Raw genomic sequence first — 14,818 nt, 5'->3', positions numbered from 1 at the left:
GATCTCTTTGTGCCGATTGGACACTGGTCCTTCCGTTTGACTGAGCGGAAGCAGTTGCACCGCCCACAGCAAGAGGCTGCTGGGATTCGCATCATGAACTCGCTGGAACAGGCCGAGGGTGAGAGACAGTGCTCAAACTTAGCTATATAATAATAAGAACACAGCTATTCGTTCTATTCATTGGCCGCATTATTGAAACGGCCGCCGACAGCATTTGGTTCGTGACGCAACTACTCAGTTGCGACTATACCGGCGACATTAGCATGTTTGCTAACGTGGCTGCCAGCATCAAGTTCACTCGTCACTTAGCGCAAGCTAATGTTATATATTTACCCGTTTTGCTGTCGAGTCGTGACATGACATGGTCGTAGTATTACCAAACCGGCAGTTGTCAGTTGACCGTGATTTTGAATTTAGACGTGTTGTCGAAGCATGTATCATCGGCAACTCGTTTACCACTGTATTTACGTTGAAACTGTTGTTATACGTTCATCAAATGGCTGTTGCGTCAACTGCTTGTGACTACGGTTTTAAGTCACTCCCTTATAGTCAATACATTATTGTTGTGCTGACATGTGTATTTCCCCTTCCAGACCTCAAGGCTTTTGAGAGACGACTGACTGAATATGTGTCATGTTTGCAACCTGCGACTGGCAGATGGAGAAGTATTTCACTTTATAATCAATGATATAAATGTGTTTTGTTTGCATGCCATGCCAACCAGCAAAAATATGGGCGATAACGATAATTATCACAATAAATTACATTTTCATTACATATGTTGGACACACTACAGTCTCTTTTATGATGACAATTATAAGTGGAGTTTGTCTCCAACATCGTCACTTGTTTATGCTTAGATATAGTAGTTAAAGTGTTGAGATGAGAAATTCAATGTTTCACGTCTCTCGTAGAACCCAGTCGTGTCTGACATACTGCCTGCCAGTTTTATTTAGGGGTTAAATTGAGCCGTCTGTCTGCTGTCCGGTTCTTAACAGTTTACTTTAACTATAGAGCAATCTGGACACATTTCCTATTGATTATTAGATGCTATTGAAGGAAATAATCATAATTTTATATTCTATTCGCGGAATCATTATACAAACTGTCACTCTTCTGTCTCGTGTGATGAAAAACTTTTTCACAGTCTCTCATAAAATGGTTGTTTTTCATTGGCCTGTTTGGCAATTTCACAAATACCTGTACTTCGACCGTTTTACAATTTGTTTATAGGCCCTAAGTGATTCACTTTAAAGGTGAATAAAACGCCTGTGATGCACATCGGTTTGATGTGAAGAGGCTTAATATTTTTGCCAGCATGACTCTCCTTTGACTGTAAAAACTAGGGTTGCTCCGAGAGACAGGGAGAGCACTCAGCGGAAGCAGCTGTCTTTAACCTCTTTCATGAAAGTTCCCACTCTGGATGTTCTGACTCCACTCTGGCTCGGTGAAAGTAAAGATTATTTCTTGGGCAATATGCTTAGCGTTCACACTCAGACTGGCGAGTGTCTGTGAGTGACTGCTGGTTCCTGCAGTTTCACTTCATGAGCACAGAAAACTCTGTGTTGGCGTTTTAAATATTGTATTGAATTTGTGGTGTTGACGCCTTTTAACGTGCATGTGCTACAGGATGCAAACTTTACATGACAGGCGAGCGGTGAGTCGGCAGGGAGGGAGGAGCGGACGCATCACAAACTGCAGGCCGTAATCGGCATTCACCGATCACACAGAGATCAGCCTTTCATAATCAGTGGCCGATCAATTGGAGCCTCCCTCGTAAAAATCTGTGTATTAGATGCATCGTTGTATAAGCCGCAGGGTTCAGACCGCGGCAGAGCAGCAGGAGCAAAGCAGAGCCCTGGAGAGCCAATTGGACTGACTCAGATTCTGAAGATGAATATTCACGCTGTCACTGTCATCCGCTGTCACTATGTGCCGAGATGTGGTCCTGCCTGCCACTTTTTGATTCACTCTGTGGCCTTTGCCAGAGTGTGAATATTCCTCTTCAGAATCTGAGTCAGTCCAATTGGCTCTCCAGGGCTCTGTTTTCTCCTGCTGCTCTCGTATCATGGCGGTTTTTAGTCTGTACTAACTCTAACTCATTCATAGAAACACACAAACACGACGCAACGAATGTTGGTCAGATTTAAGTTTCAGGTGTCCCCCATCTGTTTGTGTAATGTAGTAACTAGATCAGGCTCCATATTTGCTGCTGGCTTGTTTTAATGCTGTGATGCTGCTTGTGACAGATATTTGACGAAGTGACTTTTGCACCTATTGTATTAATTTTAAACATGGATCTGGTTCGCACCAATACCCCAGATCATGAACAACTAATTATCAATCTAATCTCTGGCGCCTTTTCTGCCTTCCTTTTATCGGTATCAGTTGCATGGAATGAAATGGTTATATGTTTAACTTGGGCATTGAATAGAAGCGCTTGGCATGTTCGGGATTTGTTGCTGTCTCTTACAAATGTCTGACACTGCGAAGTATGTTTTGACTGCTATGTGCTACTTACTCTTTTCTGCTGGTTTAACACACAATTTACTTGGATCTGGTTTGTCACTCTTGCAAAACATTTTGGTGGGCTGCTATGTTTATAAATTGATATTCAGTCTTGTAATGTCATCTTTAACACAGTCAAATTCGATCATAACAAAAATAGGATGTTCACAATGTGGCATCCAAAGTGAGCATTTCTGAGGAAGTTTCCTACGTAAGAAGACCATGCCCAATAATGACCTCAACTTGTATTCTCCTCTTTCAGTGATTTTGATAGTGGTTTCTGTTTGTACTGCAACTGGGGCCTGGAACTGGCTGATAGACCCTGATACACAGAAGGTACATATATGCATCTGTAATTTTTTTTTCTGTTATGGCAAGTGTTAAATATGTGTTGATTTTTTTCTTACTCTGCAGGTTTCTTTCTTTTCTTCACTATGGAACCATCCTTTCTTCACCATCAGCTGCATCACTCTCATCGCCCTGTTTTTTGCTGGAATACACAAAAGGGTGGTGGCTCCTTCAATGTATCCTTAAAGTGTAACAAAATATATGTTACGTCATTCAGTGGGAATGTTTAAGTGTGGCTATGGTTTGTGAGGCCTGTATATAGCAGGATACAATGTTATTCTTATTTCTATCTATCTATCTATCTAAGCTGAGTTTGTCTCCGGCACCCGAAACTCCATTACTGAGGATTTGCCATGCGTTTCCTACTTCTCTGAATTATGCATGTCTCAAATGTTCAAGTCTTCCTTTCCATGATGCAGTAAGTCTCACATCATGATGATGTTCTGTTTGCTTCTAGTTCTCCCCTGAATGGAACAACGCTTTTAACAAAGCATTTTTATGCACATTTTCTAATTTAAATATTTCATAATATATAGTTGTGTGCAAAAACAAACGTACTTCAGTCTTCTATTGGGCTTAAACCAGCAGGTTGGTTCATCCTTTAGGGGAAAGTCAAATGTAAAAGTATGTGTTTCAAATCATCCCATCAGCTTGTTTACATCCTTTACCACTACCTTTCAGTATCGCTGCCCGCTGTCGAACTGTTTTAGCAGAATACAACATGTCATGTGATGATGTAAGTCTATAACCTTTTTTCAAATGACCTTTATTTTTTTGTTCTAAAATGTGTAATGTGTGTTTTGTCAACAGACAGGAAAACTCATTCTTAAACCACGGCCAAATATCCAGTAACCAGCTAGTGCTCCATCTACTTACCAGCCATTGGCTACTGCAGTGAACACCCCCTTTTGGGTGCATATGTTGCCATGATGGTGGACATGTGTGAGAAGAAAGGAGGAAAATAATTGAACTTCTTTTTAAGAAAATCGCTGTGCTGATTGCTGCTGACTGTCACTCAAACAGATGTTTTGACTGTGTTAATTGAAATGTCTTTATTTCTGTATACCATGTTGAGCATGTATTTTATCTAAATATTTGTATTTTAAAGAACTATTTACCTAATAAAATCTCGTGTTGTTAATCGTGTTTGGGTGTTCAACTCTTCTTTTCCCAACGGAGTGCGGTCTCGCCTGAGCAACCGCTTCACGACAGTGTTTCTGCTTCACGGCAGCTGGCTTTACGGCAGAGTTCCGTCTTCCACATGGCCACTGGATCGGCCATATAAAGAACATACTGTCAGCGTTTGGATTGGATGATACACGCAGCACTAACAAAGTAACCTCACACTTTAGAGGGAGCAGAGATGGGCAAAAGCCGAAACACGAAATTCAAACGTCCGCAATTCAACTCGGTGGGTCTGCCGGTGAGTGCGGTGAAGGAAACGGACCGAGAGGAAGAGGAGGTCGGAGAAGACGACTGTCCTGCTTCAGAGTTGTTGGAGAAGGTAGGTATATTGCAGACGTAGGATTCGATCACAGTGGAACTGTTTCTTATGACTGCCAACGCTTTATTTCACGCTGTTGCACATTGTCGTAGCAGCTGTGACGTCATCGTCGCTCGTTTCATCCCATGTGATTTTCCTTTTTAAAGGGGAGGAGGCTGCTATGGAACAGACTTTTGTTTTATTGTTAATATTCATTTTTTGACATAGGTTTATTTATTTACTTGGTGTTGTAGATTTGATTTCTTGCAAACATAGTTAACATCTTGTATTTATTATTATTATTTTTTGCCTAATGCAGCTGCAGAATCCCAATCCAGATGTGCGGGAGTTTGCATGTGCCAGCATCTCTCGTGTGGTGCAGCAGAGCAACACCATCCCAGGATTCCTGCAGAGGGACGCTGTCAGGCGGCTGGGTCCAATGCTGCTGGACAGCAGCCTGGCTGTCCGGGAGACAGCAGCTGGAGCTCTCAGGTGAGTACAGAATGTGAACTGTGGTGAACTTAAGTTTTCATAATTAAGTTGGGACTAAGTAGAGAATAGTGATGTCGTGATTGTAAGTAGTGTGTTAAATCACGGGAAACATAAGGCTTATTCCTGAAAAATATTCATATCAAACAGGTTTTATATTGCTTTGAAGAACAATTAAAAGTACTGTAAATATATGGTGATTTATCATTTGATATTCAGGATCCATCATCATTCATCTTCAAATTTACCCAGACAAATACAAAAGGCTGCGTTATGCAGGTAGTATAAACTGCATCCTCAGAAACATCAAAACTAGGAGTGCCGGACATGTGACTTCTGATGAAAAAGAATCACCAAGAAAAAAAAAGTGTGCATTTACTTCATTGATGCTTAGCTGGAGGCTTAGTGGTAGCAGCTGAATACAATACAAGGACAAGGGTAAGCTGAACATACAATATAGTAAAACTGAATTGAAGAGACACAGAGTATTGTTGTGATTAGGCAAAAATATACAAACAACTGGTCAATATACAGAAAAAAACTTAGCGTACTTAAGCGTATTTGCATTAACATTGCAGCCTTCTTTATTGGGGTGTTTGAGTTTCTATATATCTCAGTTCCCTGCTTGGGGTCAATTCAGTTCTTCAATCCCGATCCGTCTCTTTATATCCATCAATCCATCATCTATCGTCGGTGAGTTATAACCATTTGTTCTCAGTGTTTGTGGCTTTGTGTCTCACGTGGGTTCAGAAGATTCGTTAGGGGGCGCCATTCTCACATTAAACGGAGGAATTCGTTTTTTTCCCAACTCAGTCATTGTCTACGTTTTCGTTGACTAAGACCAGCTCAGATATATATGCAACCCTGATTTTTATATAAACGTCTTTCACATCCTGACAGGAATCTGAGTGCATGTGGGGGTCAAGAGGCATGTGAGGACATGGTGAAGCGTGATGTCATGACTCCTCTGACAGCCCTGCTCAGAGAGGTGAGTTCCTCTGATCCTTCAGCTCACACCATCATCCCAGTCCCATCTTGTTAGCTGAGCTGCAGCCAAACAAATAGCTCAGCATGCATTTGCAACGCCAAACGACCAGCAATATATCATATTTTCTCTTTATTTTGTTCTGTGAGTATACCCTTAATAAGGAAGTCAAATTTTCATTCAATAGCTAAAATGAGGGTGTAAGTAAGCCACAGTAGTTTCGAAGTTGAAACCGAAGTTGAGAGACGTGCTGAATTGAAAACTGATATTTCAGACGATGCTTCATTGGAAGAATTGTCACAAAGCTGCAAAATCCATACTTGACTCTTTCTTCGAACCTGAAAGTAAAGAAATAATTTTCCACCTCTGTTTTTTGTCTTCAATTGGAAAACAATGACCAGTGACCAAGTAGTTTGTTTACTGTTTTAAGTTAAAGAAGTACTCATTCTTCACAAACTTAATGTTAATGCTATAAGCATCTGTTTTACTGTGCAAGTGCAGTGGGGAGAACGAGTATTTGATATACTTTATTTTTCTGTATTTTGATAAAGTTTTATCACAGTTACTCTTAAGTGCGGGTGTAATTAATTTGCTTCTTATTGCATGACATACGTATTTGATACATCAGAAATACAGAACTTAGTATTTTCTACAGAAACCTTTCTTTGCAATTGCACAGATCAGACAGTAGTTCTTGACCAGGTTTGCACACACTGCAGCAGGGACTTCTCCAGGGTCCAGTCTTCAGGTTGCAGTGCTGTTTCTGGGCAATATGGGCATTCATCTCCCTCCCAAGATTTTTTATAGGGTTCGGGTCTGGAGACTGGCTAGGCCACCATAGGACCTTGAGATACATCTTATGGACCCACTCCTTAGTTGCCCCTCACTGTTGGGATGGTGTTCTTGGGGTTGTCCTCTTCCTTCTTTCTCCAATGTGCTGGCTTGAGCAGGGGGACCTTGCAGGATTTTAATCCATGATGGTGTAGTGTGTTGCTCATAGTTTTCCTCGAGGCTGTGGTCCCAGCTCTATTCAGGTAATTGACCAGGTACCTTTCCTTTGTAAGTGAGAAAACTTAAAAAAAATCATCAGTGTATCAAATTCTTGTTCTCCCCACCGTACATGTGACCCTACTGTTCACTGTTATTGCGTGTTCAAATGTGCTGTCGTTTCAGTGCTGCTCTGGTTTCGATGCTGCTGCAGTGCCTATGAAAGACGGGAAGAATGCTGTTGAGGATGTTGCGAATGAGGCTGTGAATTTACTTTGGAACCTCTGGTGAGAACTGGCCCCATGAGCTTAACTAGTTACTGTTCCTGCTCAGTGTACTGAATATTGGGACCTGACTCATGGGCCTCATTAGTTATGTGAACTTTGGGCGTAGCACCGGTTTCAGCAACCGTCACATCAAAATCAGATAGAAAACATTTTGTGGATGACAAATCAATTGTTCTGTGTTCAATAGGACTCTGAACTAGTCTCGTTTAAAGAAATGTAAAGTTATTTTCGCAGAGTTATTATTTGCTTCTTATCTTCACAGGAAATTTTAACTGTATTTAACAAGGTAAAGCAAGGGCGTAGGGGGGGTAAAACCTGGTGAGAACCTGAACAGTCTGCTCAGTTTTGACATTGAATCCTGAATATTCAACTGCTTATTGCTCTGCTCCTTTATTTAACTCACTTAATTACTGTATATTGAGCCATACCCATGATCTTTAATCTCCACTGTCCTATGTCTGCTCATGTGATCAGTGAGTGCAGCAACCAGGCCCTGTCCATCTTCAACAAGTCTGCTCTCCTTGATGTTGTGGTTCAGTGTCTGGAGAGACACCCGTACAATGTGGAGCTGGCCATATCTGCTGGTAGGTCTGTGGGTCTGTGCTCCTTTGGCCCTGTACCATGTTGTGTGGTCATTCTTTTACTTCATCTTTCAGCTCACTGCCTGCACACTGTGACTGAAGACAACCCGGAGCTGCTCTGTAGCATGAACACTGCCGTTCTCGGAGCTCTGGAGAAGGTTCTTCTCTCATCTGAGCAGAGCATGTCACACGTACTTCTCAGGACGCTGTCTGCTGGTGAGCTCCTCTTACTTACTCTAACAAAATTAGTGTCTCAGGATTTACACTGAGAGGAAGTAGATTCATGGCATGTGGAGCCATATTTGCTTGAGAAACAACGATATATTTATCTTTTCTTTGCTGCCCAGTGAATGCCACAGGTCACGTTCTTATCCGTTCAGACTCAACCATCATTTTGGTTATGTGATGTTTGAACCACTCATTGTCTATTACAGAGTGCTGATGGGGTTAGAAACTTTAGTCAACACAAAATCGCAAACATATTCTCAGGAAGTGTAGGAAGTATATTGGCCCAATCAGGTGTGTTACTGTAATCCTTGCAGAACCTCAATGTATAAGTCATTTCCCGCCTCATCAAATATAACTAGTGATGGACAACACTCATGAGTTGGTCCTCTGCTGTGCCTGTGTGGTCAAACTCTATTGTTCTGAAATATGGCTGCTCATTGTTGCTGTATCTCACAGGCACTCTGTGGAACCTCAAGGGTGGCCTTCCTGTGGCTCGCCAGGCCCAGACCTTCAACGCCATCCTGGCAACACTTTCCCAATGCCTGGATGTGGATGCTGGGTCGTTGATTCTTGAGCTGAGACGAGCAGAGGAGGAACGCCACAGGAATGTGACAGCCTCAGGAGAGGTCGAGGACCTAGCTGCAGGAGAGCTCGGGGTGGAGGAGATGGAGGACGACGTGGAACCACTGAAACACAACAAGAATGGAAAAGCTGTGGACACCGACCTCTCAGACCTGCTTCCTGTGAGTGGCTCGACAGTTTATTTAACTGTTCTTACTTGAATACTGTTCTTACCTGAAGTTATTGTAGTATTCATTTAGTGTAGGTGTTATGAGAGGACGGTCAGGTCAATTATTCTCCCTCTCATACATGTAAAAAGAAGCAGCGTTTATTTAGCTGTAGTAATTTGGTAGGGCAAATGTGGCATGTGAACAGAGAGATGATACAGTCCTGGTCAGTTCTTCAAACCATTGCCGTTTTCCTTGCTGTGCAGCTGTGCAGTAGGCCGAAGGTAGCTGGTAGAAGCTGACAATAAAAGAACACATAGTCTCACAAAATGTTGTATTAGACAGAGACTTAACAACCGTGGAGAACTGACCAACAACATTGCCAGACAAACCTTTTGAGGTTTGAGGCTCAGTTATGACTCCTGACTCCTACGGAACATTTCCAGACCCACTTTTCTCAACAAGGTCATTAAGATTGGACTACGCATTCCCTTGTCAGAACACAGATCTTTCACCACCCAGTCATCTCTACCCACTGCTAAATGACCTTATCTCCCATATGAAGGAAGCCCATATACTTCTTGTAGGAGGTTTTAAGTGTTATTGAGCCCAGTATTATATCTCATGCCATTTGATTGGTAAAATACTGGTGTGGGGGAGAGGTCAGTTGTTTTTGACAACATGGAGTGAAGTGTGACAGGCGGTGTCAGTGCTCCTTCATTGTCTATTGAGCAGGTCTCACAAAATCCCTCTTCGTATTTCCTCCTATCTTGCCGTCCCATTGAAATCCTTGCTTTTATTACAGCCCAGTCCTATTTCATTATGTTAAAATTATATCAAAAAGTCAAACCCATGCTTTCATAAGCCAACTCAGAAAAAGATATACGTGTGTACATAGTTTTCTAGATAACCTTTAAAGGCCAGCTTGGTCTTAGAAATGCTTACCCTCTACAAGCTGACCTTCAGAGCCTCAGGGGGGTCCTTGCTGGTTGCCCCCAAGTCTATATCAAGCGGCAACAGAGCCTTCTTTGCCAGGGCTCCTTGAGTCTGGCCATCGCCATAGCCATGATCTTGTCCTGTATTACTACTTCTGTTTCTGCAAATGCTCATGTTATTCAACCATGTGCATGTCTTGGTGTATGTGTGGATCCTCTGTTCTATTCTTCGCATGTTCCAGTTTAATTTCATGTGATGATGAATCACTGCAAAAGTGGTGAAGGCAGTTTATCACCATCTTACACTGGCGCTGCTGTTATGAATTCAAACAGTAAGGTAAATCAATGTGTTTTTCAATAACTCATTGACTAATTTGTTGACTAAGTGCTTGAGCAAACAAAACTTTGTAAATGTAATAGAGTAAGTCTGACCATGTCTATTTGTAGGAGGAAAAGAGTCTGGTCATCTACCTCGAAGGTGAAAGTTAAAAATATTTGAAAACAAACCCAGTGAGTCATGAGATTAAACCAGACTGACAGAGCAGACAAACTGTCGAGTCCATGGGAGCAGATTTGGGTCTGGCCTCAGATTCCCTGCTTGGTAACAGCCAGCAGGCGACATTTGCACCAATGTTGTACCATCACTTGTCAAAATCCAGCTGTGTTAACCAGCTTGGGCACGAACATGCAGTCAAACTCAATAACAGCTGAATCTTAGTTGGATGGGCTGTTGATCCTTGCATAAATGCATTTATTGGCTACCAGTACAGCTGTACTTTCACTCACGTTGCTGCTTGTTGATGTCCAGAAGGGGAAGGAGGAGCTGAAGGAGGCAGTGGCCTTGCTGACAGCCCAGCAGACGTCTTTGGAGATCATCGTCAACATGTGCTGCTCTGACGGTGAGTGTCGCCGGCATGGGCGTCCGGGTGGATCCTCAGCACTTTTTCTGTCAACATAATTCCCAGTGACACAGCAGACCAATTTGAGACTCGTAGCTGGGAAGGAAGACCCTCTGCTGTAGCCTGACATGAGCCTCATCAGTTATGTTTGTGCCTGAAGATCCGTCCGACGACGAGTGGGAGGAGTCATCCAGCAGTGACGAGAGTGAAATGGGCGCAGACAACATTAGTGAAGGGGGAGCCGGTCTGATGTCTCCACTGTGTTTGTCAGCCGAAGTTCATGGCTCCTTGATCAATCACAGCATCCCAGAGAAGGTGAATCAGAAAAGTTGTCTCATAGTTTAGTGTGAAACTACCTTCTACTCCGGGGTCACAATTTTCTTAGTGTCCATTTGTCATGTGCTCGGCAATCGGCAGCGATGACATGATCAGTCGTCCCCAGGGGCGCCCAAACTGTTCCGGGTGCAGGTTTTTGTTCCCACCTATCAAATAGTCACAGTTTAACCAACCAGGTGTAAGCAGAAACTAGCAGCATCAGACTGGAAATCAGTCTTTAGACACCAGATTGGTGAAGCTGTATGTGCTGGCTGGGATGGAACAAAAACCTGCACCACCATGGCCATTTGAGGACCGGATTGAGGACCCATCATTGATGGTCTTGGTCACACTGTCCAGCTTGCTGTACTTCATTCTACTGTTGTTCAAAAATTCAGATTTTGTACAAAATTTGCAACCTTATAATCCTTTCCTACCACCTATTAATATTGCCCTTCTTGCCTCCATCCGTTCACTGTTTCATCCGTTCTCTGCAACCCTGTGGTAAAATTAATGCCAAATCAACTGTTCACAAAGACTGTGGCTGTCAGGGATGCACAAAGCGTTTTGGAAAACTGAAAGGTTATGAATGCTATTCATCTCAGTGGTCATATCAATAATTCCTAACTCTATATTTGACAAGGCCGCTAACACAGGTTATTAATACGTATAGATACGTTTATAAAAGCCCCACTTTGTTTTTCTGTCTATAAAACTCTTCTGTATTTTACTTTTTTAGACTTGACCAAATCCAAGTTCTTCAGTTATTCACTGTTTAGAAACCACAGTTTGCCTCATGACTGTAAACATAAACCCCACCCCTTCCTTTTTATTTGTTAAAGGTGCTGAAGAAGACTCAGTTCCCCAGACAGGAAGCGGTCGATGTTTGCCAGCAGACACTCTCGTGGAAATGCCTGATTAAAAAGTAAAATGAAGCTTCAAATTCATGGAGTGTCAAGTATTATTTGTCTGACATTATTAAGTCACTCTTTTATGTCTTTTACTTTGGAGAGTGTTTAGGATTGGAGTACTATTGAAGCCATGAATGAGTCATTAATTGCTCTGTTGTTTGACTTTTTAAAGTTGTTAAACTTGTTTACACTCTTTCTTGTGTGTGCAGGATGCAGCGGGTGCAGTCGCGAGCTTTGACATGTCTCCACAGCATCCTGTCCTCCATGGACGCGGAGTCACTTGGAGGTGCAGCACCTCTGCAGGGTGTGGCTCAGCACTTGTCCACCCTGGTGTTTGGTGGGGCAGGTTGGTGTGATGGAACATTCATGAGCAATAACCCAAATACAGATTGAAAATAGGAAAATAATAGGGATAATATCGAACAAGGAGCAGCACCTGACCAGTCAGTGGCATGTTGTCTGGTGCATTTCACCATTCATTTTCCCAGAGATTTATCTTTTTTTTGCGTGCTCATTAATGTTTTTATATTTTTCAGAGCTCCCTAAAGACGATGAGTTTCTCGAGGCTGTGATTAGTGCCTTGCGGGCTCTTCTTCTGATGACCGCGTCCAAAAATATACCACAGGTACATAAAGAACAGAATTCACAATCTGTTAGTTTAGTAGTCAAAGTAATCTATTTTAAACTGCACTAAACTGCAAGTGTGGATTAGCCGGTGTCCGGCGTAGATTCCTATGCTTACATTGACCAGTGAGACCGGTGAGGAAAAGCAGCAAAACATAATCCACTAAATCAATGAATGCTCAATGCAGCTGGTCATTTCCAATACTGATATTCCGTATTGAAATTGACATGAATACCATTGTTGTAATTTAATTGTTGTGTGTCCTCAATTGAATATATTTTAAAGGGTTTGGAGGGTTTGGTTTTGTTTTTGAAGGTACATCCACAATGCAGTGACTTATAAACTGACAGTAAATGGTGAATGAATGAGGTTGGCGAATACTCGGGGGACCTGTTCAGCTTGTTGTTGGGGACTCCTGCAAACCCCAGACAGTAGTTTACTTTTGTGTTTTACAAGATCTTCTGAATTTTTTGTTAATTTTGACAGTTGGTGTTGCTTTCTTGTCGTTAGTCCATCAGCCCCCAGCAGCTTATGTCCCTGTGTGAAGCAGCCAGTCACAGCAACATCATCACTGTGAGGGTCAACGGCGTTGCCATTCTAGGCATCACTGGCAGCACTCTCGCCAAGGAGAAGGGCACTGCTGAAACGCTGCAGGTTTGTGGTCCCTGTTCACTTTTTAGGACAGCAAGTGCTGTATCTGAGAAATCTACTCCCACAGATGATAGGAAACGCGTTGCTCCAAGTGGCAACCAAAGATGCTGACCTGGTCGTCAACGGGGAAGCCCTTGATGCCTTGTTTGATGTTTTCGCCGATGGAGAGGAGGCAGAGGCCGCAGCCAAAAATATCCAGTTGCTTTCTGCACTGAAGGCATTTCAGCCTGTATTCAAGGCCAAGGTAACTGAGCTGTTCTACTCCCGGCTGCTTCTCATTGGTGTGAAAGTAACCGGTCAAGGATCAGTATTCATCTTAAGGATTTAACATTATTGGTGTTATGTTGTTCTCTGTGGATCATCTTGGGTATTTAACAAACTTGTTGTGACTCTTGTGACTCATAGTTTTTGTTAAATCACTGTCAACTCACACAAAGCCTGAAATGTACTTGTATTTTCAGATTCGCAAAGAGGGGCGGGGCAGGTACAGCCCTCAGCAGCTCTGCGTCCTGGACAACATCAAGGTCAACTTGAGGAGGTTCATTGGCTACCTGGAGAAAGTGATGAAAAAATGATCACTGGATATGGATCAGAAACAGGGGTCGGAAACCATTAATTATTTATTACATGATGCTCTGTTTACTTTATTTTTATTCCTCTTGAGTGGACTTGAGTTCATTTTTACGTTTTTGTTTCCACGTTTAGTTGTAAATGCTATTTTGATTGTTGTCAAGAGACCTAATTCATTTGGGAGAGGCTTTCAATTAGTGTCTGTGAGTGTCATCAGAAAGTACATCGGTTTTTCCGTGAGTTACTGTGACTTCAATTTGTAAAACATTTTTCTAACCTTTGGTGGTTACATATTTTTATAATATTCACAAACTCTTCGCTGTCACTACCATGTGCATACTTCAAACAATATTTTGGAAAACTTTACCTGCGCGAAATTACTTCAGTAATACATATGTGTACTATGTTCCTGTTGAATCAATCAACAGATGCAGATCATGTCAAGTATGTTTTTAAATAAATTGTTATTTTGAAATCAATGAAACATTTTCTGTCTGACAGTTTAGATGATAACTTTTTTTTTTATTTTAAGACCCTTTAAGACCTTTTTAAAGACCCGTAACTACTAGTGATGGACCAAAGTAGATGAAAAAGAACTCAGCAGCATTGAAGTGTTTGCTCTTTGGGTCTCCTCATCAAACTTTTGAGTTTGTTGAGAATAAATGTAACGCTTCCCTCAGATCATTAAGTAGTAAAACAACTTATGGTTGAGTATTCAATTACTTGGTTATGGTTGCAGGACAACAATAAAGGATGAAAATGTGGGGAATCCCTCAGGTACAGAGAGGAGCACCTCCTTCCATCCATCACCAGAAGTCGACCAATTACTATGTGGTTTGGTGTAAAGGTAGCGATAACAGATGGGATCCTGTATGATTCAGTAATGACTGAGATCAAAGGAGGTGAAGATGAAAGCGCAGGTAGGCTGGAATGCATCACGAGGGTTGACAGGTGATTGTGACAGATAAGTATCAGCAAAGGTAAAAGTCAAGGAGAAGAGTACAGGTGTATCATCACAGGTCGATTTTGGAGACATGGTTAGCGAAGCTGCATGTTTTGGACGTGAAAAGAGGACATGTCGGATGAAGATTAGAGGTGGAGGCGCCCCAAAAAATGAGTAGAAAAGGCAACTGATGAGGCTAATGGGTTTGGTAAGCAAGCACATGAAGGACAGGTGTGGCAGGAGGGGATGGTCTTGACCTGTAGGAGGAGTCTGACTTGCTGTGGCATCCCGTGATGGAAAATACTGACATGAGCTGTTACAATTAAAACATCTTCTCACCTAACA

At 42.2% G+C, this 14,818-nt stretch overlaps 2 protein-coding genes across 2 annotated transcripts; both read left to right on the top strand.

Moving 5' to 3' along the window:
• Nucleotides 1–27: 27 nt before the first annotated feature.
• Nucleotides 28–4,018, top strand: cnep1r1 (CTD nuclear envelope phosphatase 1 regulatory subunit 1). The gene is made up of 6 exons (XM_053865767.1): nt 28–118; nt 594–665; nt 2,771–2,844; nt 2,923–3,032; nt 3,538–3,592; nt 3,667–4,018. The coding sequence occupies exons 1-6, from the start codon at nt 94–96 to the stop codon at nt 3,706–3,708; spliced, it is 378 nt and encodes a 125-aa protein (XP_053721742.1). The 5' UTR covers nt 28–93; the 3' UTR covers nt 3,709–4,018.
• A 69-nt stretch (nt 4,019–4,087) lies between these two features.
• Nucleotides 4,088–13,969, top strand: heatr3 (HEAT repeat containing 3). Its single transcript, XM_053865763.1, has 15 exons — nt 4,088–4,360; nt 4,659–4,831; nt 5,729–5,816; nt 6,987–7,087; nt 7,562–7,671; nt 7,744–7,884; nt 8,353–8,639; nt 10,368–10,458; nt 10,619–10,773; nt 11,616–11,698; nt 11,894–12,030; nt 12,221–12,309; nt 12,820–12,963; nt 13,028–13,204; nt 13,422–13,969. The coding sequence occupies exons 1-15, from the start codon at nt 4,220–4,222 to the stop codon at nt 13,533–13,535; spliced, it is 2,031 nt and encodes a 676-aa protein (XP_053721738.1). The 5' UTR covers nt 4,088–4,219; the 3' UTR covers nt 13,536–13,969.
• Nucleotides 13,970–14,818: the final 849 nt, after the last annotated feature.

Source organism: Synchiropus splendidus, chromosome 5 (assembly GCF_027744825.2).
Source record: "Synchiropus splendidus isolate RoL2022-P1 chromosome 5, RoL_Sspl_1.0, whole genome shotgun sequence".
NCBI classification, from domain to species: domain Eukaryota; kingdom Metazoa; phylum Chordata; class Actinopteri; order Syngnathiformes; family Callionymidae; genus Synchiropus; species Synchiropus splendidus.
Note: the sequence above shows the minus strand (reverse complement) of the source record. Positions and strands in the feature narration are given on the sequence as shown.